A 25,191-nucleotide genomic window follows, 5' to 3' on the forward strand; every position below is an offset into this window, starting at 1 on the left:
GAAACAGGCATGTCAAAAATCTCAGACATGTTGCTCATGTTCTTAAGTGTGGGAAGCACTATCTTGCACCACTTCATAATGAAATAAGAAGAAACCCACTTTCCTAAACATTGGATCTGGTTTTTCAGAGTTTTACTAATTACTCCCAGGAAGTTCAGTTACATGACATGACATTATATTACATTTGACTTTTCCCCAGCAGCCCCTTAAGACCAAGCCAAGGCTTTTTCCAAGCACCTGTTGGGCAGTTTTGAGTCCAGCATCTATTTGAAAAATGATTTGTGTAGATCCCGAGATGCTGGAACTGCCTTCCCCTCTTCGGATCATCACATGGTCTTCCTTTCTCTGTCAAGCTCTCAAGTTAATTATTTCCTGTTTCTCTGAGCCTATTCCTTATCCCCCTTCCCAGGTGACCTCTACCCTCTCCTCCGCACACTCTCTTGACCACCCGCAGGCAGCTCTGTGGCAAACCCACCTTTGTCTCTCAGCTGCCCTAGCCCGCCCTCCAAGAGCCTTAGAGTTTATTCCAGAGTACAGCTATCTCGGAGCGAAAATGAAAATATGTCATTAGAAGTTACTTTTAGAGTTCCCTCCTTTTTAGTGACGTTCTTTGTAATCTTGACTAACCTTCTGTTCTCTCACTCCCTGCTGAATAAGGTACTTATTGTGTGAGACAATCTGCCCAAGCTGTTTTCTTTCTTTGTGACTGCTTGGGATCTCTGGCACCAGCTATATGGCTACTCCTCATACTCCCACGCTGGGCTTGCCGTTCCCAGCAAACTTGATCTGTTGTTCATGAAACATTGTTCCTGCTGCTGCCCCATCCCAACCCATCAAGGCCAAAGTCAGAGCTCCTTCTATTGCCTTTAATAACTCGGGGTGCTAAACTGAGCTAAACTGTACCCCATAGAAGCTTCATGCATTGAAGCCACTCCATTCCTGTGGTCTTTGCGTCCTTATCCCCATGCCCCCAAATCTTGTCTGGCTTAATATCTTCAAATTATGTTTCCAACCCTGCCTGAAGTTGTGTCTTAAGTCTCTAATTCAGTCTTATCTACTTTGTCATCCTCTCCCCTTAGCTCCACATGAAGTTTTCTCTCCCCTTAAGGGCCAATACCTGAGTTCTTTAAGTTCTTTCCCCTAGTGTACAGCCTCCTGGCCATCTATTACTGGCCCTCTACAAATGAATGTGTGAAAAGCCCTTACATCAACACACACACACACACACACACACACACACACACACACACACACACACAGTATATATGTATATATTCAAAATGGGAGGTGTATAAGCACAAAATAGATTGTCCAACACTATTTGGGGGAAAATAAGAGCCTTAGAGATTCCTAGCAGTTCTGGTTAGTATGTTGAGCATATTTCACTCTGCAACCCAAATTTGTATCATTTTCAAACACAGTTTAAACAAAGAAGATCCTTGATGCCTATTGCGGATTTAGATAACTGCTTCCCTGTTAAGAAGAGATTTTTTAAATTGTGTTTTCATTATGATTCCATTCCACTTATTGATCAAGGGATTTCTTGCCTCACTTAACTCCATAATCTGTTGCTCAGATTAAGAAAATGTGAAAACTATTGTTTGGTAGCATGAGTATAGACTTTAAAGTGATACCTTGCAAGCTGGATGATTCAAATATTATAATCCAAGAAAAGCAACTAATTGATCATGCAGAACGTGTTTTTATGCATTACTCTATTTTTTATGGACTGACCATGCAATGAAATGAATCAGATTAAATGTTTTATAGATGTGCTGCTATAGAAGCAGGGATTTACTAGAGTAGAAACATCCAACAGAAAGCACTAACACAAGAGGCGGGAAATAATACATGTAGAAACCCTTAATAAACAACGTATGCCATTATTCATTCAACACATTTTGAGCATCTATTATGTTCTTTTTTTATATAAGGAACAATGCAAGATATAGTAACTTCTCAGTTATTAGAAATGACCCTCATTTTAGTATTTCCTTTCTTTTTTTAAAAAAATATTTTTATTGATTTCAGAGAGGAAGGCAGAGGGAGAGATAGATAGAAACATCAATGATGAGAGAGAGTCATCAGTCGGCTGCCGCCTCCACACCCCCGACTGGAGATCGAGCCCGCAACTGGAGCAGATGCCCTGACTGGGAATCGAACTGGTGATCTCTTGGTTCCTGCGACGACCCTCAGTCACTGAGCCACACCTGGCTGGGCAGTATTTCCTTTCTTGCATCACCACGACCCAGTACACAGACAGCTGTGGATATGTGCTTTTTGGATGAATGCGAGACCTGTACATTCACTGCTGGTCTTCCACCCTCCACTTTGTCACCTCGTTTGCCACTTTATTCCTCATTAATTCTTCCTCTTGAGGGCTAATTGGGAAGGAAAGGAGGTGAATTTCAGGTCAGTCAGGCATCCTTAGCTACTGAAGCAGTTAAATCTCAGTGCAATAAACTTTAAAGACCTGTCTAAATCCTTTTGTGTCGTTTAAGATTTCATTCCATCCAACTGATTGAACAGTCCTGCCAATTCAAGCTTAGACAACCTTGAGATTGCTGTTTTGGTTAATAGTGATAACGGTATGTGGCCTGTCTCTGGGAGATTTTGTAAATTAAAGTCTAAGAGTCCGTCTAAAGAACGAACTCTAATTTATCCGGTGCTTATTACACGAGAGACTCTCACCTGTGCAGTTTGCATTGCTTATCCATTTTATAGTGCACAATTACCAAGAGAAGCAGAATACCCACTCCATGGATGTGGAAACTGAGGCTCAGCTACTCTGACCAGCCCTGGCTCGCAGACTCCAGACCACAGGCCATTTACAAAGGACTGGAGATGGCTGGGCGCTTTCACAAATCTATGCTGTCCACGCTTAACAGGGGTAACTGAAACCTGACCTTACGTTCCTTTCCAAATCTCCAAGGAGTCTGGCTGCAGAGCCTTCATGGACAACTTCTTTCAGCAGCTGAAAAGCAAAATGTTTTTGTGGAATAAAATCAGTCTTTATTTGAATGGGGGTTTTTTCCTTCTTTAAAAAAAAATATAATAATAATCCACCACAGCACTTAACAAGAACGCTCACAGAATGGGCAAGTCCTCAGGTCTGGCTGTGCAGAACACCGAGGAAGTGGTGACAGCATGAGGGCACTCCGGCCTAAGATGTTGCAGACGATGTAATGAACAGCTGGGGATTTCTTAGACGCGATTGTGTGACACAGGGGGGCAGCTGCTGCTCGGCTTTGCTTTTGCAAACCTCGCCCCTCGCTCTCTCTCGACCAGCCGGTGTCGCCTGCTGCCGCAGCGCCTACGGCAGCCCGCGTCTTCCCGCCCCCGCGCGCCCGCCCAGGCTGACGCGAGCAGGACTGGGCAGCACGCCCCGCCCCCGCCCCGCCCCCGCCCCGCGCACGTGACCGCGGGGCAGTTTTCCTTCTCCCCTCCCCTTCCCGAAACCCCGCCTTCTCCGGAGAGGCTGCGGCTTTCTATTGCGCCACTACGGGAATGACCGCCGTATCAGCCAATCAGAGCCCGATTCTTCAAGTAAGACCCGCCCCCTGATAGTCCTCTGGTTCCTTCCCGCTCACACAAGAGTCACTTCCGAAGAGAGAGAACCGCCATGAAGAGGGAAGGGGGTGCCGCCCACCTCTGTTCCGACAGCCTCCCTGAGTCCCAGCAGCAAGACGGCAACCACGCACCCAAGTTCTCCAGCGACAGCTCATGCCGCCGTCGCCAGCGGCGCCGACATGACAAGGCGCTGCATGCTCGCTAGGCCAGGTTTCCCCTCATCCCCAGCCCCGGGGTCGTCGCCCCCGCGCTGCCATCTGAGACCCGGTAGTACCGCTCCTGCTGCAGCGGGAAAGAGAACAGAGAGTCCTGGGGACAGGTACAGTGCAGAGGGCTTGAGAAGGGGCCGGGTCGCGGGGGCAAGGGTATGAGGGAGGACTGCGGACGGCCGCTCTTCCAGTTCCCGCCATCCCCCGCGAGCTCAGGCCTCAGCGTTTTGGGGCCTGGCAAGCCTCCGCCCCGCCTCCGCGCGGCGGCTTCTGGGTGTTCGAGTTTCCTTTTCTGTAGTTGGGACGCTGTCCTCGGTCTAGTGACCGCAGCCGGGATGGCTACGGGGATCCCGCCTCAGAACGTGATTTTCGTCCTGTATGCTAGCTGGACCCGGGGCCCTGACCGGTTAATGCACATCGAGGTGGTTTTCTGTACTTTGCCAGTTGTACTGATCCTAGTGGTTTAATAGTATAAGCCGTTGTTTCTGTATTGTAGGTGAGAAATTACGTAAGGTGTGATGAGGGAAACCCACAGATCACTTTTGAGTTCAGTATAAACGATAATTCATACTTAAAAGAACATGCACATTTGGAATGTGATGTTTTCTCCAACCCAAGAGGCCAGTTTTTTTATGTAAAGATTTTGTGGGAGCTATGTAAAAAGATGGGGAATTTCTTCAAATGACATCCTCTGACAATAAAACATGTTTAAATTCTCTACACACTTGGTACTGTCTTTTTTATTTTCAGAGCTTGTAACGTAAGTTTTACAGTAAATGTATCTTCTGCTATTGTAGAACAGGTCCACAACCCCTTATCTTAATTCTGAAGGTCAGGAAGCTAGGAAAACCAAAACTTTTCAGTGAGTTTGGCACCACATCTTACTCGGAAGCCAAACCTGATTAGAACTAATGGAAGGCTGTATGGCCTTTATCCCATGAAGTGTAAGTATTCATGAGTTTTGCTGGAAAAATATTAATGTGGTTGCTGCTCCAGGGTGCAATATCAGACCCCACTGGGGGCTTTACATACTGCATCGAAGTTACCTGCCTTTCTAAAATCCAGAATTCTAAAATACATTTGGCCCCAAAAGTTTCAGATAAGGGTTTGTGAGCTGTTATAAAATTTTTAACTAGTTATAAATAATAGACATTTCTGTGCATGTGAACTTAAGGAAACATTCCTTGAAAGTTATGTTCATAGTTATTTTGCAAATACCTTGCATGTTTAACAAAACCATTTTTCTCTCTAGTATAATAATCAAAAAAGAGCCAGGGATCTAATATTTTAGGAAAGAGATATAGTGTTACTTTCAGTAATTAATGTAAAAACATTTAGTGTTGTCTTGTTTTGAATTAACTGCTTCTTAATTCTGTCCCATCTCTCTTTTCTCAACCAATAACTGAAGGTATCATCCTTCTTCCCTTTACAGAACCTCTAGCATTTGTTTCTTGACTCTCATGTAGTGACATGTCTAATTTATTGTATGAAAACAAATGCATAGATTCTTCCCTCCATTACTCATTCATTTCATAACTTCTTAACTTTTCTACCAGCATCTCAAACAAACATTGTAGGCTCTCAATAAACCATTAAAGGTGGACATTGCTCTTTTAATGTGATCAGTAAAGTGTATAAGATGAAGAAGAAGCTTAACCGTCAAGGGACTTGGATTGTTCGTTTTCTCTGAGCATTCCAACCTCTTAGTGGATAAATGTTTAGGGAAACTCATAGACTGTTGCTTATTCTCTTTCAATAAAATAATTACATTTTAGCCATATTTGCCAGAAGATTGATTTTTTTGTTCTAGATATAACATCCCTCTTTATGCAGCTGACAAATAACTCTAAAGACCATGAACAAATCAGAATACGAATTCTGATAAAATGGTCCTGTTCCACTCTGTGTCCACTGTAGGGTGCAGAAATTTTTTTTTTAAAAATGAAAACAATTTGGGTTTTGTTATTCTTGTTAACTTTTCTCTTTGTTTTATTTACCCCCAGGTAATGTGTTATTTTTGTAAATAACTTAAGAACTCTTAGATAGCCCTGGCTGGTTTGGCTCAGTGGATGGAGTATTGGCTGCGGACTGAAGGGTCCTGGGTTCAATTCCAGCCAAGGGCACATGCCCAGGGTTGCAGGCTCAATCCCCAATAGGGGCCGTGTAGGAGGCAGCCAGTCAATGATTCTATCTCATCATTGATGTTTCTATCTCTCCCTTCCTCTCCGAAATCAATAAAAATACATTTTTTTTAAAAAAGAACTTAGGTAAATTAAGGTTTTTGAGACACTATGTAGTTGTGAACTCATTCCAATTTCTGCTGTTACTTAGATTAGCATCTTACTGTAGTGTACAAGAGAGTAGTATAAGGTTAATACTTGATCCTTTGTCTTTTGTCAGCACACGTCAGCTGCATCCTCAGACCAGCCAAATCAACCCATTCTACCATCTACTCTTGTGATGAGTCTCTTCAGGTTTTAGTCAGTTTTTACAATCTCCATTATTCATTTAGCAAACACTGATTAAGCATTATTTTGTATCAAATTACTGAAGTTAATCAAAGAATAGGATCAGATCCCCTCAGGATCTTTTACTCTATGTAGTAGTGAGCTTTTTGTGCCGTAGGAAGCACTCTACCAGTTCTCTGGATCTGCACTCCAATCTTCTCATTTTAGTATTATAGATTATATAAACCTCAGTTGTACTTATAAATTTATCCCTACAGGAAGTGGTGAATTATATTTCCAATTGTTTATAATCAGCTTAGCAAAGCATTATTGCCATTGTCAGATTTTGATTAAACTAGATAGTGAAATCCAGCCTATATTCTATAAATCTAGTGTTCTTTACTTATTCTGAATTATTGAGGTTTCAGTATTTGCTTATGTGATTCCATATTAGTTATGCTTTTATTTTCAGGAAGCAGTCAATTATAGATTTCTTCAAACCAACTTCAAAACCAGGTATGTATACTACTAATGCATTTTTGTGGGATTTTTTTGGAGAGGAAAATGGATTCAGTTCTTAAATCTGCTCTAAACTCATTAATTTGATTAAACAGTTTTAAAAATTGAAAATGAAAATGCAGTTTTTTACAAAGATAAACAATTCTAAACATCATGAATAAACTTTTTGCTTCTATGTTTTAAAACTTCTAGTCAATTTTCATAATGCATACTGTTTTGACTCTCTAATACAGTAACTTATTTCATAGAGCCATAAGGAGCTTACATGATGTAGCAAAAGGAAGGCTTATGAAAGTAAGGCTGTTAACAATTAAATTGTGTCTTAATCCTACCCCCCATAAAATGTGTATTGTTATCTGAATAAGCAATTTGAATTTTTTGTGTGATTAGTATTATTCATACTTTAAATATTTATACAAAATAGTTTGTATATTTTTAATAACATGCGATTTGTGTGTTTTAATTGGCTATTTAGACAGACATATGTTGGATTCTCCACAAAAATCAAACATCAAATATGGAGAAAGTGGTTTATCCATCACTGGGACAGAGCAGTTTGAAAGGAAACTATCCTCGCCAAAAATATCTAAACCCAAAAAGCTGTCATCAGAAAAGAGCTCTATTTTAGAGGCTTTAATGAAAGGTGTTAAAGAGCACCCTAAAGATCATGAGTCATGTCGGCCTTGTGTGTCACTAACCACCAAATGTCCAAAGACACTTACAAAGACTGTCTATATTCCTCCTTCATGTCACTTGTCTAAAGAGATGAAGACACTAAAGAAAAAACATCGATCTCCAGAGAGAAGGAAGTCACTGTACACTCATGAAAATAGCAGGGAGAAGAATGATAGAGATCGAGCCAAGAACAATGCAGATTCCAAAAAGCAGGCCACAGTGACAGAAACTGACATCTTCAAGAACACCTCCAGAAGTCTTAGCAGCAGAAGCAGCCTATCCAGGCATCACCCAGGAGAAAGCCCACTCGGAGCTAAGTTCCAGTTGTCACTAGCTTCTTACTGCAAAGAAAGAGAACTAAAGAAGTTAAGAAGGGAGCAAATGGAACAGAGAATCAACTCAGAAAATTCTTTCTCAGAAGCAAACAGTCTTTCCTTAAAATCCTCAAGTATAGAAAGAAATTACCAACCAAGGCAGGAACAAAGTAAACAGAATGATGTCAGACCTGGAAAGAGTAATCTCTCAAACCTGGTATGTGAAATAATTACTGAATTAGCTTAGCTACTGCTTTATCATATTTAGATACTAAATCTAAAAATATTTTAAAATTGTTAACATCATATTGGTATCTCTTATTAAAGAAATACTGATAACACAGATTGTGTAGTAGAAGCTGATTTCATTAGGGTTTGTCCAACAGTTGATCAAACTCAGTAAAATAATGTTTCCTGCCCTTAATTTTTTAAGTTGTTAGAAATACAAATCTCAGGCCCCACTTCAGACCCACTGAACCAGAAACTGTGGAGGTAGAATTCAGCAATCTGCCATTAACAAGCCTTCTAGATGATTTTGATGCACTTTAAAGTTTGAGACACTGGTTTAGACTATATATAAATCTTAAATAATTGAGTAGGAGTCTTAGAAAGCTTAGAAAATTATCCAAATACTTTTTTTTTTTTAATTTTCACTTAATTTAGTTTTTTTCCATCACCATTTATCCCCTCTATGACCTCTTCCACTTCCATCCATCCCCTTTCACATCTTAACCTCATCAGATTTATCTTTTGAGACTAGACCAAACTTAGGTCAGCACAAAAGATGAGCCTCGTCCCTGGAAAGTCAAGTTGTTAAATAACATTTTTTCAGAGAGCTTCTCTACATACAGAGCAAATACAGGAAGATTAGGTAACAGTAAGTGCTATGATGAAAAGTTGCTATGAAATTTGTACACCAGATAGACCAAAAATAAACCAAACTATGAAGTTCTGGGAGTGAATGGAGATTGCTGCAAGAAAATATATTTATAAACTCTAGGGTTTGCAAGGAGTTTGGTGCCTTTACCAGTGAGATTTGCTAATTATCAATAGCGATTAGTAACATTTGGTCCATTTTTATAAGATTTCATTGTTTGGTGTTGTATCAGTTCTTAAACAGAAGTATTGAAAAGTGAATTGTATCCATTTGATTGGCAAATATTAAGCCTACTGTTTATCAGAATAATAGTACACTGCTCTAATAAAATTTTAATCCTGAGCTATGAATGTAAATTTCTAAATTTGTGTTATAAAAACTGACTTTATTTTATGGCATTTTTTATATTTTTATCATACAAATGCCCTTTATTTTTGTGATAAAACCCAAGAATTTGAAATATTTTATTATAGAAGCTTGAATTTAAACTTCAAATACACGTTTTTGCTTTATTCGGTCTAGAAATCTTTGTTCAAATGTATGAAGAAAAATTCACATTCTTCCCCCAACTCTTAATGAATTTTATCTCATTTTGCTAACAGGAAAATGGACATCTCTCAAGAAAAAGATCATCTTCTGATTCATGGGACTCTGCTTCAGGTAGAATCAAAATTAAATTTATGAATTTTAAAACAAATTTGCATTTTAATGGCACTGTTTCTTAAAGCAAATTTGTTTAAGTATGCAGTTTCCTCCTAGAGGTGAATTGAGTGTCGCATTAGTTTAGGGTTTAGTAATATTATATTCAAAAGGAATAGTCCTTGCCCTAACCGGTTTGGCTCAGTGGTAGAGCGTTGGCCTGCGGACTCAGGGGTCCCAGGTTCGATTCCGGTCAAGGGCGTGTGCCTTGGTTGCGGGCACATCCCCAGTGGGGAGTGTGCAGGGAGCAGCTGAGCGATGTTTCTCTCTCATTGGTGTTTCTAGCTCTCTATCCCTCTCTCTTCCTCTCTGCAAAAAATCAATAAAAAATATTTTTTAAAAAAAGGAATAGTCCTAGAATTTAGTATAAGTAACCAGTGATTTGTCTTGACTCTTCACATTCTTCAATAGTTCCTAACAGTGTGTTTCTCACATTGGTATTCATTGTTCTTCTGAATCCTTGGCTACAATTAAGAAGCATAATCTTATATTTCTGGAATTGTGGACTATCTGAAGTCTTGGTGTATTAAAGATGCTTTGTATAAGGTTGAAACTGTTATCATGAACCACAATAGTGTTTCCTGTATTTCAAATACAAAGATCCCTTTTCATTATCAAATTTCAAGGGCGCCTACATGATACTAGTTTGTACTTTTAATATCTATTGGTTGAGAAAATACATAATAGCAAACAGCTGCTATTAATTCAGTCATTCTTAAAATATCTTTCTCTTTTTTAAACTAGAAAATAGACCAGTATAAAATTTAAACTGCAGAAATTTATAGCACAAAAAATGAAAGGCCCCCAGAAATAACAACTGTTAATAATTTGATATGACTGTAAACTTTGAAAAATAGACTTTACAAAGTTCCGCACTCATGAGACTAGCAAACATTTATTGAGCACTTACTATGTGCCATACTCTGTTCTATATCCTTTTAATTTGTTTGAGCCTCATATCTGTATAAGATGGTTACTTTTAGAAACTTAAAAAATGGAGGTATAGAGACAGTTCTGACTTATCATTCTTCAGTTTTGTGTAAAACTTTTTTATATATTCTAGAGGTGCATTGCATTTTGACCAGGTGATCTCAAGTGTTAAAATTAATCTTCAGCCAAGGCTAAAATCATACTTTACCATTATTAAAGAGCTTCTAGCATCAGGAATAAGATTGAAGTTTCATAGAATTTTTAAAATTTGTTTAAATTTTATAATGTTGATTTTGGTGATTTAATTTTAGTCAATTTTGACATTAATAGTACAGGAACAATAATTTCTCAGGTATGGGATTGCTCCTGCACTCAGTGTTTCTAATAATAAATAAATGATCTCTTTGCACTGAGGTAAATGGAAGAACAAAATATTTTTAGGCTAGCTCTTCCAGTGTAAGAGGCTGCTAGTGATGTTTATGCCACCAAGCTATTCAGCTTTTTTCCCCCCTCTGATAATGACTAAGATAAGAATTATCTTCACAGATTTATAGATTTCCTCAGTGGTGACTGTAGTTTTATTTATATAATACCACATACTGAAGTTTTTTTAACACTGCCTGTTTTCAGAGGCAGACTTAAGATGTTGCCTTCACTTATATTTTTATTTCTAATATGTTTGAATGTTTTTCATAATCCTCACAATTGTGGTATTGTACTCTTAATAAATATACATTTATACTTCAGTTGACTGTCAACCGGATATCAAGGATATTAAGACTCTAAATAGCATGAAGAGTGCTTATCTTTATCTGAATAGAGATTAATAATTTAAATTTATGTCTTGTTCATATTACTACTATTACACAGTTGTGATGATGCTATGCATAATCACACACAAGTTGAGGGTTTCAAAAATGTTGGCAGCGTAGGCATTTGGCTCTTTGGTCTTCTAGAGCCCCATCCTTTGGCTGAAAGTTCTAAGGTCCAGCTTAATCCATCGATAGTTTATTCCATAGTTTATTAATATCTAATTCCTTATTGAGCATTTGGATTTTTTTCTTTACAGACTCAATCACTGTCTTATCTGAGTATTTTATATACTAACTAGAGGCCCAATGCATGAAATTCGTGCAGGGGGCTCAGCCTTTGCAGCTGCAGCAGCTTGCCTTGGCCCTCACAGCCCTGGCTTCGTCCGGAAGGACATCTGGAAGGATGTCTGGAAGGTCGTTTGGCTGTCCAGTCTAATTCGCATATTACGCTTTTATTATTATAGATACATATTTGAAATATTGTAAAACATTCAACCTGAAGATTACACAAGGGGTGCATAAAGAATCATGAACCCGACTGGCGTGGCTCAGTGGTAGAGTGTCGACCTATGAACCAGGAGGTCACGGTTCGATTCTCAGGGCATATGCCCTGGTTGTGGGCTCAATCCTCAAGGCGTGTAGGAGTCAACCAATCAGTGATTACCTCTCATCATGGATGTTTCCATCTCTCTCTCCCTCTCCCTTCCTCTCTGAAATAATAAAAATAGTTATTTTTATTTCAAACAAAAGAATCATGAACATTTTGCAGTTAATCCATTGCCCTAGCGAGCTTGCAAAAAGGGAGCCTACCCATAGTACCAATTCACCCTCCTCTAATTCTAGATGTTAAAGCTCTAAGTAAGCTAATTTTTCCTAAACTTTGTCCACAAATACTTTTTCTCTTCTGGATAAGTTTTCAGTTCCTGAACAAAGCAGGAATTTCTTCTCATTACTAACTATAATAAATATTTAACTTCTCTAGGAAAATGTAACAAAACTCAAACTGACAGATCTGTAGCTATCTTTCTTATAACCTTCAAACTTAAGATAATCAATATACATCTGTCCTAAGTGTTCCCTTTTTCTTAGTTATTTGATTTCTTATCCTGCACTATAAGGGACCCCTATCCTTTTTTATAGGACATTTAACCCCAGAAAACTGAGCGGACATGAATGATTTCTTCAGGTAATAGGAGATATCTGTAGAAAAATGAAGCATGTATTTAATTGATTTTTTTATAAGATGAATTTTCCAGATTACATATTGATCAAGATATACAAATAATTGCTTAACTCGAGATTTTTATTTATTTTTTTCTTTTTAATTTGTTGAGGATTTGGGGACATGGAGGATCTGTCCATGTGCAGAAAGAAACTTGATTTAGGGAAATTTGATTTTTGAGAATACTGATTATATAAGTAGTGAATTTTTAATGAATGATAATTTTTTGTTGTTAATCTTCACTGGAGAATATTTGTCCATTTATTTTTAGAGAGGGGAGGAGAGACAGAGAGAAACATTGATTGGTTGTCTCCCACATGCTCCCCAACCAGGCCGAGGATTGAGCCTGCAACCTAGGTATGTGCCCTTGACAAGAATTGAACCAGGGACACTTCAGTCTCTGGGCCAACACTCTCTTCACTGAGCCATAGTGGCTAGGCTATGAATGATGAATTTTAAGAGTTAATTAATGAAACCACATTTTTAAGCAATAAGAAATTTTTAAAAACTGGTTAACTCTAATATATGTGGTTATTAAATTGCTTCTGGATGGAACTGCTAACACAGCTTATATTAGTTGTCTAGGGCTGCCATAAATACCAAAGCATAGGTGGCTTAAAACAGAAATTTATTATGTTAGGGTTCTAGAAGCTAGAAATCTAAAGTTAAGGATATCAGTAGGCCATGGTCTCTCTAACAACTCTAAGGGAGGATCCTTTCTTGCCTCTTCTAGCTTCTGGTGTTTGCCTACAATCTTTGGCATTCCTTGACTTATAGAGGCATCACTCCAATCACAGCATCTTCTCCCTGTCTATCTTTATGTCATCTTTCCTCTGCATGTATGTCTTCATGTCCAAATTTCCCTTTTTATATGGACACCAGTCATATTGGATTAGGACCCACCCTAAAGACATTGTAATTTGATTACCCCCTGTAAAAGGTCACATTCGGAGGTTCTGGGAGTTAGGACTTCCACATATCATTTTGGGAGCCATGGTTCAACCCATAACATAGCCAAAGACTAGAGCGACACATGGGAAAGGATAAACAAGTACTAGGGAGAAAGACAAATTAATTTTTTAAATTGAGAACTTAAAATATGTCTGCCTTCAACTAGTTACCATATGTGTGTTTTTAAGGTCATATAAATTTAGATATAGAAGTGTTACATTTCTGGAACCAGGTAGTCCTTGGTCTAATAAAAGGGTATATGGACTTTGAGGGAAAGTGCCTTTGTAACCCTTTCCTTGATACAAATACACAGTTTTTTATGTTTTGGAGAGTCACACCTTTAATCCTATTTAGGTAGTAAACTTTTAATAGTTTTGGAATGAAAATAAGCATTTGTCATTAGCTTTATTTTTCTTGAACTCACCAGTGTTTATCAGTTAAAAAGTAAATGATAGTATTAACTCTTTTTCTTCATTTCATATGTGGTAAATAATCTCAGCCTAAACTTTTAGAATGTAAACATTTGGCAGGTTGTTCTAAACATTGAATAAACTCTACTAAGATAGAAAAATATGTTTTCACTAATCTGGCAAAAATTAAATTTTAGCAGGCTCTAAGCAGAATAAATTCCCTGACAAAAGAAAAAGGAACTCTGTGGACTCAGATCTGAAAAGCACAAGAGAATCTATAATGCCAAAAGCAAAAGAGTCCTTCCTTGAGAAGCGTCCTGATGGACCACATAAGAAAGAGAAATTTATAAAACACATTGCACTGAAGACACCTGGTGATGTATTGCGCTTGGAAGATATAGCCAAGGAACCGAATGAAGAAGCTGACCGCTCCACTGCAGGCTTGGCACCTTCAAATTCTGGCCACCATTCTTCCAGGAATAGTGACCAAGTCCGTGTGGCAAGTACCAAAGAGACTAAGATGCAGAAACCCCACTTATCTTTACCTCAGGAAAAGTCTACAGTTAAAAAAGCTAGCAACCTTCAGAAAAATAAAACTGCTAGCTCCGTGGCATCAAAGGAGACAAAACTTTTACCTTTACTTTCCCATGATCCGAGTGCTGGTTCCTCTCGGGTACCATTAAATTCTAAAAAAGATAAAGAACGTTCTTCATCTAAAGAATGTTCTGGGCATTCTACAGAGCCCTCCAAACACAAGGAACACAAAGCAAAGACTAATAAGGCTGATTCTAATGTATCTTCAGGGAAAATTTCAGGGGGATCTTTGCATTCAGAATATGGCACTCCTACAAAGTCTCCCCCGGCTGCTTTGGAAGTTGTGCCATGTATCCCAGCACCTTCAGATAAAGCCCCTTCAGATAAAGAGAGTTCAGGAAATTCTAATGCAGGTAGCAATGCACTGAAAAGAAAACTAAGGGGTGGTTTTGATAGTGATGAAGAAAGTTTAGGTTACAACCTAGACAGTGATGAGGAAGAGGAAACATTAAAATCCCTGGAAGAAATAATGGCTTTGAACTTCAATCAGACTCCTACATCTACAGGAAAGCCTCCTGCTCTTTCCAAGGGGCTTGGATCTCAGTCATCAGACTATACAGTAAGTAGTTCTATAACATTTATCTTTACTTGAAGAGGGAAAGATGGATTGATTATGAAAGAGGGATAGAATGTTAGAACTTATTTTAAAAGCCAATATTTGTTATGAGTCATAATTGGTCTGAAACTGATAGTTTTTGTTTGGTTAATGGGTTTCCCATATCTTTAGTTTTATTACTGTAAATCAGTGGTCTCCAAACTTATTTGATCACACACACTTCTATTAGTAAAACAATTTTTGAGCATGCACCCCAATGTATATGTATACTTATAGGTTAATACATGTATCACTATACTATGTATTTTCTAACGAATATGCAAAAAAATTTAAAGGAAGAAGAAAAAGGTATTTTCCTATAGACTTTATGTAGAAGTTACTATAGACTAAGTTCTACTGGAGTTTCTATAGAAGTTCCATGTAAATAGAAGTTCTATTATTTTCTTCCTGCACCCCAATGGATCACCTTGCACACCCCCTGCTTTGGAGACCACTGCTGTAAATGAAGGTAGAGTGTAGAATGTTGTTAATTGTGGTGTGCAATTTTATTTATAAAGTGCTTCATTCTATCTTGGGAATAAGCTGAATTAAATTCTAATATGTCTGTAAAATTTGGTGGGGAAGGTGTTAATGTTCATGGTAACACCTAAAAATTAACAGTTTGATTCCACTAAAATAGGATTTAAAAATAAAGATAGGGTAGCCATGGAGCCTTTGGGTGTTTGCAGTCAGTTCCTAAGGCTAGCAGAGTTTTTTATAAGTAGTGCCTTTCCTAGTAGATGGCAAAATCAAATTGCCTATAGTACAAAATACTAGATTTAAAGCATGATGATGAAAATTCTCTTTTAAGAAAGGTATTCTCCTGGCCCAGGTTATTGAAAGAGAGAATATTCTTTAGTACTCTGAATAACTTAAAACATCCCAATTCTTCTACTAAGATATGTTATAAAGTATTCCTAAAATTTCTTCTTGTTTTAGGAACATGTTCATAGTGGAACTTATACAAATACTCTAGAGCGTCTAGTGAAGGAAATGGAAGACACACAAAGGTTAGTTAGCATCATGACTACCTTGCTAAATTTAACATGCTGACTGTTTCAGAAATAAGGTATTCTTGTTTATAGTGTGGATCAGAGGCTCCAGCTTTTTATGGTATACTCCATTAACATAAATTTCTTTCTGCTTACCACAACTAGTACCTAACTGATAGCTGAAATTCTTGATCAAAAGCATTAGTAGAGCCCAGCTGGTGTAGATCAATCGGTCGAGTGTCAGCCCATGCACCAGGAGATTGCCAGGTCTATTCCCGGTCAGGGCACCTGCCCAGGTTTTGCATTTGATCCCCAGGAGGGGGTGTGCAGGAGACAGCCAATCGGTGTTTCTATCTCTCCCTCCTTCCTCTCGCTGAAATAAATAAAAACTTTTTTTTAAAGCATTAGAATTTTTGTGGGTTTTTTATTATGATTATATATATATATATATATATATATATATATATATATATATATATACACACACACACACACACAACATAAAATTTACTGTTTTAATCACTTTAAAATGTACAGTTCATCAAGTACATTTATATTGTTGTTTAACCATCACCACCATCTAGCCCTAGAACTTTTTTTTTTTCATATCCCTAATTGAAATCCCATATCCATTAACCAATAACTCCGATTCCCTGGTGTAACTATTGTTCTACTTTCTGTATCTATGAAATTGACTGTTCTGTATACCTCATATAAATACGATTATAAGCATTCGTCCTTTCATGACTGGCTTATTTCCATTAGCATATCTTCAGGGTTTATCCATGTAGCATGTGTCAAAATGTCCTTCCTTTGTAAGGCTGAATCTATTGTATATAGATACCATATTTTGTTCATCAGTGGGCACTGGGGTTGCTTCTTGTTTTTTGACTTGTAAATATTACTGCTATGAACATGGATATACAAATGTCTCTTCAAGTACCCACTTTCAGTTTGGGGTATATACCTAGAAGTGCAATTGCTGGATCATATGGTAATTCTATGCATAATTTTTTGAGGAATTGCCATACTGTTTTACATAGTGGCTATACCATTTTATATTTCCACCAGCAATGCACAAGGGTTCCAGTTTCTGTGTATCCTTACCAAGCCTTGGTATTTTCTGTTTGTGGTTTTCTTTTTATAATAGCTGTTTATGCCTGCCTAGTCCAGGTTTTGACACCAGACCTGTTATTTATACACCACGCTACTCTTGTGAGGAAGAAGTTTAGTTTTGACTGACACCTTCTACATGCACACACAAAGAAATAAAAAAGTTTGAGAGTCATAATAACCCCAATGAAATTTATGTGACTAATTGCAAACTACTTTTGCTAATGAGAGGAGGTAAATATATTCCTTATTAGTTCAAAGTATATCCTTGAAATGAGCTCAGAGAACTTCACTAAAAGCTCAGCTGGCTTTAAGATGTTATATATGTGTCTCAAACCTGATAACTGTAAGTATCTAGATATAGGAATAGCAGATACTACGTCAGAAGTGTTTCCCTTTCTGAATATAATTAGAGGAATTGTTTTAATTATAAACTTATTTAAATGTTTCATGAATTCATGTTACTTGTGATGTCAAATCTGATGTTGCTTATATAAATTGAACATTGCTCATACCAAAGGCAGAGATGCTAGTTTGATCTGATGATTGACTGTTTCCTGCAGTAATAGAGTAGTACATTTACTGGTCATTTATTGTTATATTACATTCATCTACTATGGGGCTGGAGCTGGGAATAAGGACCTCGTTAAAATAATCTTGGTGCGTAATATAAGCAAGGAAGGACTTAAATGCTAGACTCTGACTTTGAATTCCAGCTCCTCACATTGTCAGCTTGAGTAAGTTAGCTTTTGTAAGGCTGTTTCCTCATGTATAAAATGGGTAATCATGAATTACCACATGGGGTTGTTGTGAGGGTTAAAAAAAGTCAATACATAAAGTTAGTATAGTGCCTGTCACATAGCAAGTACTTGGTAAGAGTTAGGTGATATGATGATGTTGATGATGGTAATGATGATGATGCAATAATGACTACTGCTGCTAGAAAACCTAGTTAACGATATTAGGTTGTTGGTCTACTGGAAGTCAAATAAGCATTAGAGATTAAACATTGAATTATTCTTTGCCATTTTTTCCTTCCCCTTTCTCTAAATGATTTGGACATCATTCTTGAAGTCCTAGCTATAAAGTAACATTCAAGTCTTTTATGTGATGGAGTACTATTCTAGTACTATACTGTAACTGGATAAAAGTCTAAGACCTAAAATAGATTTTTTTGTGTATTTAATGAAAATAATATATACTATATTGTATTATCATGAATTATTTGGGAGACATGATTTAATCCATAGTGTAAACAAAGTTTGTCTTATAACAGTATCTATATCTATCTATATAAAAGCCTAAGCGACTGACCAACTGGCCAGTAGCTGTGACACGCAATGACCACTAGGGGACAGACGCTCCAACTGGTAGCTATGATGCGCACTGACCACCAGGGTGCAGATGCTCAACGCAGGAGCTGCTGAGCTGCGGTGACTTAGCAGCTGCGGTTCTTGGGTGACGCACCCAGAACCAGAGAGAAGGGAGCCCGATTCCGGGTTGCGTCACGGAGAACCACCCTCTCGCAATCCAGGAACCTTCAGGGGATGTCGGAGAGCCAGTTTCACCCGATCCCCACAGGCCAGGCCAAGGGACCCCACCTGTGCACGAATCCATGCACCGGACCTCTAGTACTTAATAAGAGTTTTACTAAAGTTTGTTTTTATTTTTAGGGCAAACCATTTATTATAACATTCTTTCAATTCTCAGGCTAGATGAACTACAGAAGCAACTACAGGAAGATATTAGGCAGGGCCGAGGCATTAAATCCCCAATCAGAATTGGAGATCAAGACAGTACAGATGATGAGGATGGCCTCTTAGAAGAGCACAGGTATACTGGTTTTTCATAATATATATCCTGTTAACTTTATACATTTTTAAGTTTTATCTTTATAAAATAAATGGACAATTGATGGTTATACACTTGGTGGCTAATCTGTGATGGATTTGAAAGGCAAATGTTAAGGCCAAGTTATATCATTTGTCTTTTCTCCTGTTTGTTGTTTCTTTTCACACACATTTAGTGGCTTTGGACTAATAACTAGCAAAAAGTATGAGGAGCAAAACACGTTTTCATGCCAGTCTTCTAATCTAAGATTACATTGATCCTAAGAAAAGTTTGCTTTACACTCAACTTTTAACTATAAATTTAAATGCAATATAACTGTTTGTTATTCAATAACTTTTTTTAATTTCAGGGAATTTCTAAAGAAATTTTCAATTACAATTGATGCTATTCCTGATCATCATCCAGGTGAAGAAATATTTAATTTACTCAATTCCGGAAAAATTTTCAATCAGTATACCTTGGATTTAAGAGACTCTGGTTTTATTGGACAAAGTGCTGTAGAAAAGCTTATTCTTAAGTAAGTAGAAAAACATACATTTTACTTTTTCACATATAAAAATTACTCTAAGATTCTGACTGATATAATCTTCTAAAAGGTTAATTTCTATTATGACCTATCCAGTTTTCTTACTTCTCCTCTTTATTACTATTGCCCTTTGTGTTTTATTATTTAATTATAGGAAGCAGTGTAATATAGTCGTCTGGCATATCACATGCCTTTATTAGGATGAGATCTTACCAGATGTACCGGTTAATAATGCAGATTTTGTAATCAAAGAAAACATGATAATTTCAAGAGAAACATCAAAAGTGCTTTATTCAAAGTAATGTCCATCGCTAGCTACACACTTCCCCCATCTTTCAGGTAATTTGTGGATACTGTCCCAGTAGAACTTTTCTTGTGTTGAGGCAGACCATTCAGAGACCCAATTTTCCACTTCTTCCTATGTTTTGAAGTGCTGCTCAGAAAGTGCGTGTGCCATCGATCGGAACAAGTGGTAATCTGAAGGAGCAAGGTCTGGTGAATATGGCTGGTGGGTTAAAACTTCCCAGGCAAGATCTTTTAATGTGTCTTTAACTGGTTTTGAAGTGTGTGATGGTGCGTTATCATGAAGCAAAATTACTTTGCCTTGTCTTCTGTCCCATCTGGTCATTTTACGATCAAAGCGTGCTTCAAATTGATTATTTATTGTCGGTAGCCATCAGTATGCTTCAAATTGATTATTTATTGTCGGTAGCAATCAGTATTAACGGTTTCACCTGGTTTTAGAAGCTCATAATACACCACACCTTCCTGATCCCACCAAAAGCAGAGCATTGTCTTTCCGAAGCGATTTGGCCTTGCGATCGATGTTGATGGTGGACCTGGATCAACCCATGATTTTGTGTGTCTGGGATTCTCAGAATAAATCCACTTTTCATCACCAGTCATAATTCGATGCAAAAAAGACTTTCTTTCTCGCCATTGAAGCAACATTTTACTCATGACTTTTCGGTTTTCCATTTGTCTTTCGTTTAGTTGATGTGGCACCCATTTTCCTTCCTTTAAAATCTTTCCCATTGCTTGTAAACGATCGGAAATTGTTTGCTGAGCAACGTTTAATCTTTCTGCAAGTTGTTTTTGAGTTTGACACGCATCTTCATCCAATAATGCTTGTAATTGTTGGTCTTCAAACTTTTTTGGTTGACCTGGACGGACGTTCTTTGTCTTTCACATCGAAATCATCACTTTTAAAGCGTTTAAACCAGCGTTCACAAGTATCTTGAGATGGAGCATGTTCACCATAAGCTTCCTGAAGTATATGATAACTTTCAGGAGCACTCTTTCTTTAAGATAAAGTAATGAATTAAAACTTCACACAAATGCTCTTTTTTGGGCACGAAATTCGACATTTTTAAGCGTAAAAATATCTATGATGTTAACGCCTTCAGCAAATTTGACATACAAAGTTTTGAAGCTTGCTGTCAATACAACAAAATAGCATACATATCAAATCGCATATATATCAACATATGTGTAACTCCATCTATTGAAAAAAATCTGCATTAGCCCGACCGGTTTGGCTCAGTGGATAGAGCATCAGTCTGCGGACTGAAGGGTCCGGGTTCGATTCTGGTCAGGGGCATGTACCTTGGTTGCGGGCACATCTCCAGTGGGTAGGGTGCAGGAGACAGCTGAATCGATGTTTCTCTCTCATCGATGTTTCTAACTCTCTGTCCCTCTCCCTCTCCCTTCCTCACTGTAAAAAATTAATAAAATATTTTTTAAATTTTTAAAAAATCTGCATTATTAACCGGTATACCTGGTAATAATGGGCTAATGTGCTAATTAGACCAGACGGCAGAATTACCTTCTGGAATAACCTTCCAGAATGACCAGTGGGCGGGGACGGGGCTGTGAGGGCCGAGAGGCAGCCAAGGCTGCTGGGGCTGCAAAGGCCTACCCTTGCACAAATTTTGTGCATCAGGCCTGTAGTCAGTATATAATAACAGTGACTATTAAAATAACAGGGGCTTTGCCCTAGCTAGTTTTGCTCAGTGGATAGAGTGTCAGCCTGCAGATTAAAAGGTCCCGAGTTCAATTCCTGTCAGGGGCACATGCCTGGATTGTGGGCTTGATCCCCAGTGGGGGACATTCAGGAGGCAGCCGATCAATAATTCTCTCTCATCATTAATGTTTCTATCCCGCTCTCCCTCTCCTTTCCTCTCTGAAATCAATAAAAATATATTATAAAATAAAATAGCAGGGGCTTCATGGACACCGACAAGGGGGTCAGTGAGGACCTGGGGCTGGAGGCAGGGTTAGGACTGGAGGGAGTCAACGGGGAGAAAAAGAGGACATAAGTAATGTTTTCAACAATAAAGAATTATTTTTTAAAACATTAACAGGAGCTTAAATAAGAAATTTCTTTTTATGTGAAAGAATTCATAGATAGGAAGTCCAGAGCTGGTGTTTCACCATATAATCTTTCTTCTTCACCATCCTTCGTAATTGGTTGCTTTAGGTGTTCTTGGAGCTCCAGCCTTTGCATTCACATTTCCAGAAATCCCACACAACATTTTTATTTATGGTTAGTTGGGTAGAACTTAGTCAACGTGGCCATACCTACCTACAGGGAAGGCTGGGAATAATTTTTATTTCAGGGAGCCAGTGTGCCCAGCTAAAAATCAGGGTTTGGAAAAGAGGAAAGGCAAGGATAGATGTTGGGATAAACAATTAGCATTCTCTATCACAATGCTTTTCTCTCGAATTACCACAGAGCTAATTTCTCTCAGTACGTGATATCTCAGATCCAGAGAGATCACATTAATTCTGGTGCTGAGTTTTATGGAAGTACTAACCCAAGCTGGCAAAAGCAGACGATGTCCTGAGACTTGATAGGCTCTTCCTATTGATAAACACTGCCAGCTAATGTAGATTTGTCCATTAGATAAATCTAGAACCAAGCCAACAGATTGGATCAGTTTTAGGTCATCAATTGAATATCTTTTATAAGTAATTCATCCATTGGAGTGGAACCCACCCAAGAATGACTTAAGGATGTTGTCCTTGCTCATTTTCCTGATTATGTCAGGTATGGTGATAGAAGTTTCTTGTCAACAGTCATATTGAGTTTGCTTTATTTTTTCAGATCAGGAAAAACCGATCAGATTTTTTTGACGACGCAAGGCTTCCTTACCTCTGCTTATCACTATGTCCAGTGTCCTGTACCTGTGTTAAAGTGGCTGTTTCGGGTAAGAGAAATGTGTGAGGGGTATTGCTTCCAACTGTATTTCCCAGTCAAAAGTAAGCTTTAAAAATACAATCTTATTTGAACATTACTAGAGAAAAAACTAATACAGCTTATCAAACCCATGATTTCAGTGGATTAGAATGAGGCAAAAGAATAAATGTAAAAAGATTATAAAGAAAATACTAATGCAGCTAGTGTGTAGGATAGTCAATAATGTTGTACCTGGGACATACATTGGTAAATCACTGTTATAGTTAGTTTCAGAAAGATCTTCTAATGCTTACATCCTGGGGGTACCCTTTTGCCCCCATTTTTATGGAGGTGACTGCATATATTTTTAGGATTTGACTTGACTAATCTTTCCCCATTCATTTCTTTTTAATGTAAATCAAATGGAATGTTTCTCCTCATTCATATCTAACTCTTTTATATATATATTTTTTTTTATTGATTTTTTACAGAGAGGAAGGGAGAGAGATAGAGAGTTAGAAACATTGATGAGAGAGAAACATCGATCAGCTTCCTCCTGCACATCTTCTACTGGGGATGTGCCTGCAACTCAGGTACATGCCCTTGACCGGAATCGAACCTGGGACCTTTCAGTCCGTAGGCTGAAGCTCTATCCACTGAGCCAAACCGGTTTCGGCTCATATCTCTTAAATCTATCTCAATTATCTTAATTTTTGTATTATCTATATGGTAACTTTATAAATATTTAGTCGTATCAGAGAACTATGATATGTGAAGTGAGAAGTGGGACAAACATGGAATTTCTAGCCTGGGCTTTAAGATAGTATTTGAAAGAATCTTATATTTGGCAAGAACTAGATATTCCAGTATAGGCTTTTATTCATTTTTACATAAAGCTGGCAATTTTGAGTGCCGGCTCTGCCAGGTAGTGAAGAGAGAATAACAATGAAAAAGGTGTTTCTGATCTCATGAAATCCACATTCTAGTATAGAGGAGACAGACAATAAATGAGTGTGTGCACATTTGTAGGTATATCAAATGGTAAGTGCTATGAAGAAAAAATAGGCTAAAGAAAGTTTGATTTTTCTATGTATGTTATATATATGGTATCAGTAAGGCCTTACTGATAAGGTGAGGTCTGAGTAAAGACTTGAGGAAGGTGGTGAGCTGAGCCTTGTCACTATGTGAGAGAAGAGCATTCTAGACAAAGAGAATAACAGGTGGGGCAGACTATGGGGCAGAAGCATTTGCTTCCAGTAACTGACTACTTAGACCCCAGTAATTTTTTAACAGTCCTAATTAAATGAAAAAATGTCTTCCTAGGGTTTTTATCTAGTGGTACTAAGTATCTTTTCTACAGCTTCCCAGAATTTGCTTCATCTGTCTTTACAGTACTTCGGTTATTTTTATTTATTGATTTTGAGAGAGTGAGAGAAAAAGAGAAACATCGATGAGTTGTTCCACTTATTTATGCAATCATTGCTTGATTCTTGCATGTGCCCTGACTGGCAACCTTGGTGTATAGGGACGACACTCCAACCAGCTGAGCTACCCAGCCAGGGCCCTTGAGTTATTTTTAAATAACTATCAGGACTGTCCTCTTTCTCCACACTAAACATTCTGCAGTCACTAAATTTCCAGTCTCTTTACTGATCATCTTTCTGATAGAACTTTAGCTTGTCAGTGTCACTCATAAAGTATTTTCCCCTCCCTATATAAATGGACCTATGCTTCAGATAAGGCCTTTCTTACCAGCAGTTTCTAGCAAGCTTTTTACCTATCTACTCTACCCACATATTTCTATTTATTACAATTCAGAATTTTATTTGCTCTCATGACAGGCCTCTATTCTCTAATTATGTAATACATATTTTCTTAAACTTACAAGTAAGAATTTGCATTTAGCTTATGTTAATTTTCATCTTCTTGATGTGTGCCCATCATTATGACCTTTTTAAAACCCTAATGATAGCATACAAGCATATCTTTGTGTAAGCAGTTTTTTTGTTTGTTTTTTGTGTGTAAGCAGTTTTTTATATTCTTCGTATTTATTCTTTGAAAACCAAACTAATAATTATTTTTTAAGCACTTTTTCTGGTCTCACTTCTCCTTTCCAATTCCAAATTAATTTTTCATGATGTAGAGACCAATTTACAAGTTTTTAAAAATAAATGTCAGAATTCATTTTAAATGTCTTTTTAAAAATTATTATTGTTATTTAAGAGGGAGAGAGAGATAGAAACATCAATTATTAGAATTGTCAATCAGCTGCCTCCCACAAGCCCCCAGGGGGATCGATCCCACAATCCAGGCATGTGCCCTGACTGGGAATCGGGGAATCAAACTGTAACCTCCAGGTTCATAGGTCGACACCCAACCACTGAGCCATACTGTCCGGGCTCAGAATTCATTTTAATGCTATAGTCCTAATTAATATTTTGTAAATTTAATTGTGAAAATGTTTTACATCTTTGTGATCTAAATGTAGTAGACCAAGCTGCCTCCTTAGCGCAGTAGGCAGCGCGTCAGTCTCATAAATGTAGTAGACCAGAAAGACAGTTTACTATTTATTTATTTTTTTACTGTTTTCAGAGGAAATTCACGTGAGTTTTTGTTTTGTTTTTTAAATATGTTTTTATTAGTTTTAGAGACAGAGAGGAAGGAGGAGTTTTAAACTTGTGCTTTTATTCCCAAAGAATTATCTTGT

General features: G+C 37.8%; 1 protein-coding gene and 1 long non-coding RNA gene across 4 annotated transcripts in view; one reads left to right on the forward strand and one right to left on the reverse strand.

Annotated features, from left to right (window-relative positions):
• Positions 1-1,999: 1,999 nt before the first annotated feature.
• Positions 2,000-3,787, reverse strand: LOC132214243 (uncharacterized). Its single transcript, XR_009448239.1, has 3 exons — positions 3,650-3,787; positions 2,907-2,974; positions 2,000-2,381 (listed from the first exon to the last, which is right to left on the reverse strand). It is a non-coding gene; the product is annotated as an uncharacterized LOC132214243 (long non-coding RNA).
• The window catches only part of SLF2 (SMC5-SMC6 complex localization factor 2), a 43,206-nt gene continuing 21,602 nt past the window's right edge, over positions 3,588-25,191 (forward strand). Inside the window, exons 1-9 of one of the 3 annotated variants that reach the window (XM_059661116.1) lie at positions 3,588-3,889; positions 6,699-6,742; positions 7,221-7,951; positions 9,214-9,271; positions 13,833-14,788; positions 15,764-15,834; positions 18,640-18,762; positions 19,130-19,297; positions 22,413-22,515. In XM_059661116.1, the coding sequence (XP_059517099.1) occupies positions 3,750-3,889; positions 6,699-6,742; positions 7,221-7,951; positions 9,214-9,271; positions 13,833-14,788; positions 15,764-15,834; positions 18,640-18,762; positions 19,130-19,297; positions 22,413-22,515 (2,394 nt within the window). In that variant the 5' untranslated portion in view covers positions 3,588-3,749. The remainder of the gene's footprint in view (positions 3,890-6,698; positions 6,743-7,220; positions 7,952-9,213; positions 9,272-13,832; positions 14,789-15,763; positions 15,835-18,639; positions 18,763-19,129; positions 19,298-22,412; positions 22,516-25,191) is intronic. The other 2 variants (XM_059661117.1, XM_059661118.1) reach the window with 2 other exon arrangements.

This window comes from Myotis daubentonii, chromosome 13 (assembly GCF_963259705.1).
Source record: "Myotis daubentonii chromosome 13, mMyoDau2.1, whole genome shotgun sequence".
Classification (NCBI taxonomy): domain Eukaryota; kingdom Metazoa; phylum Chordata; class Mammalia; order Chiroptera; family Vespertilionidae; genus Myotis; species Myotis daubentonii.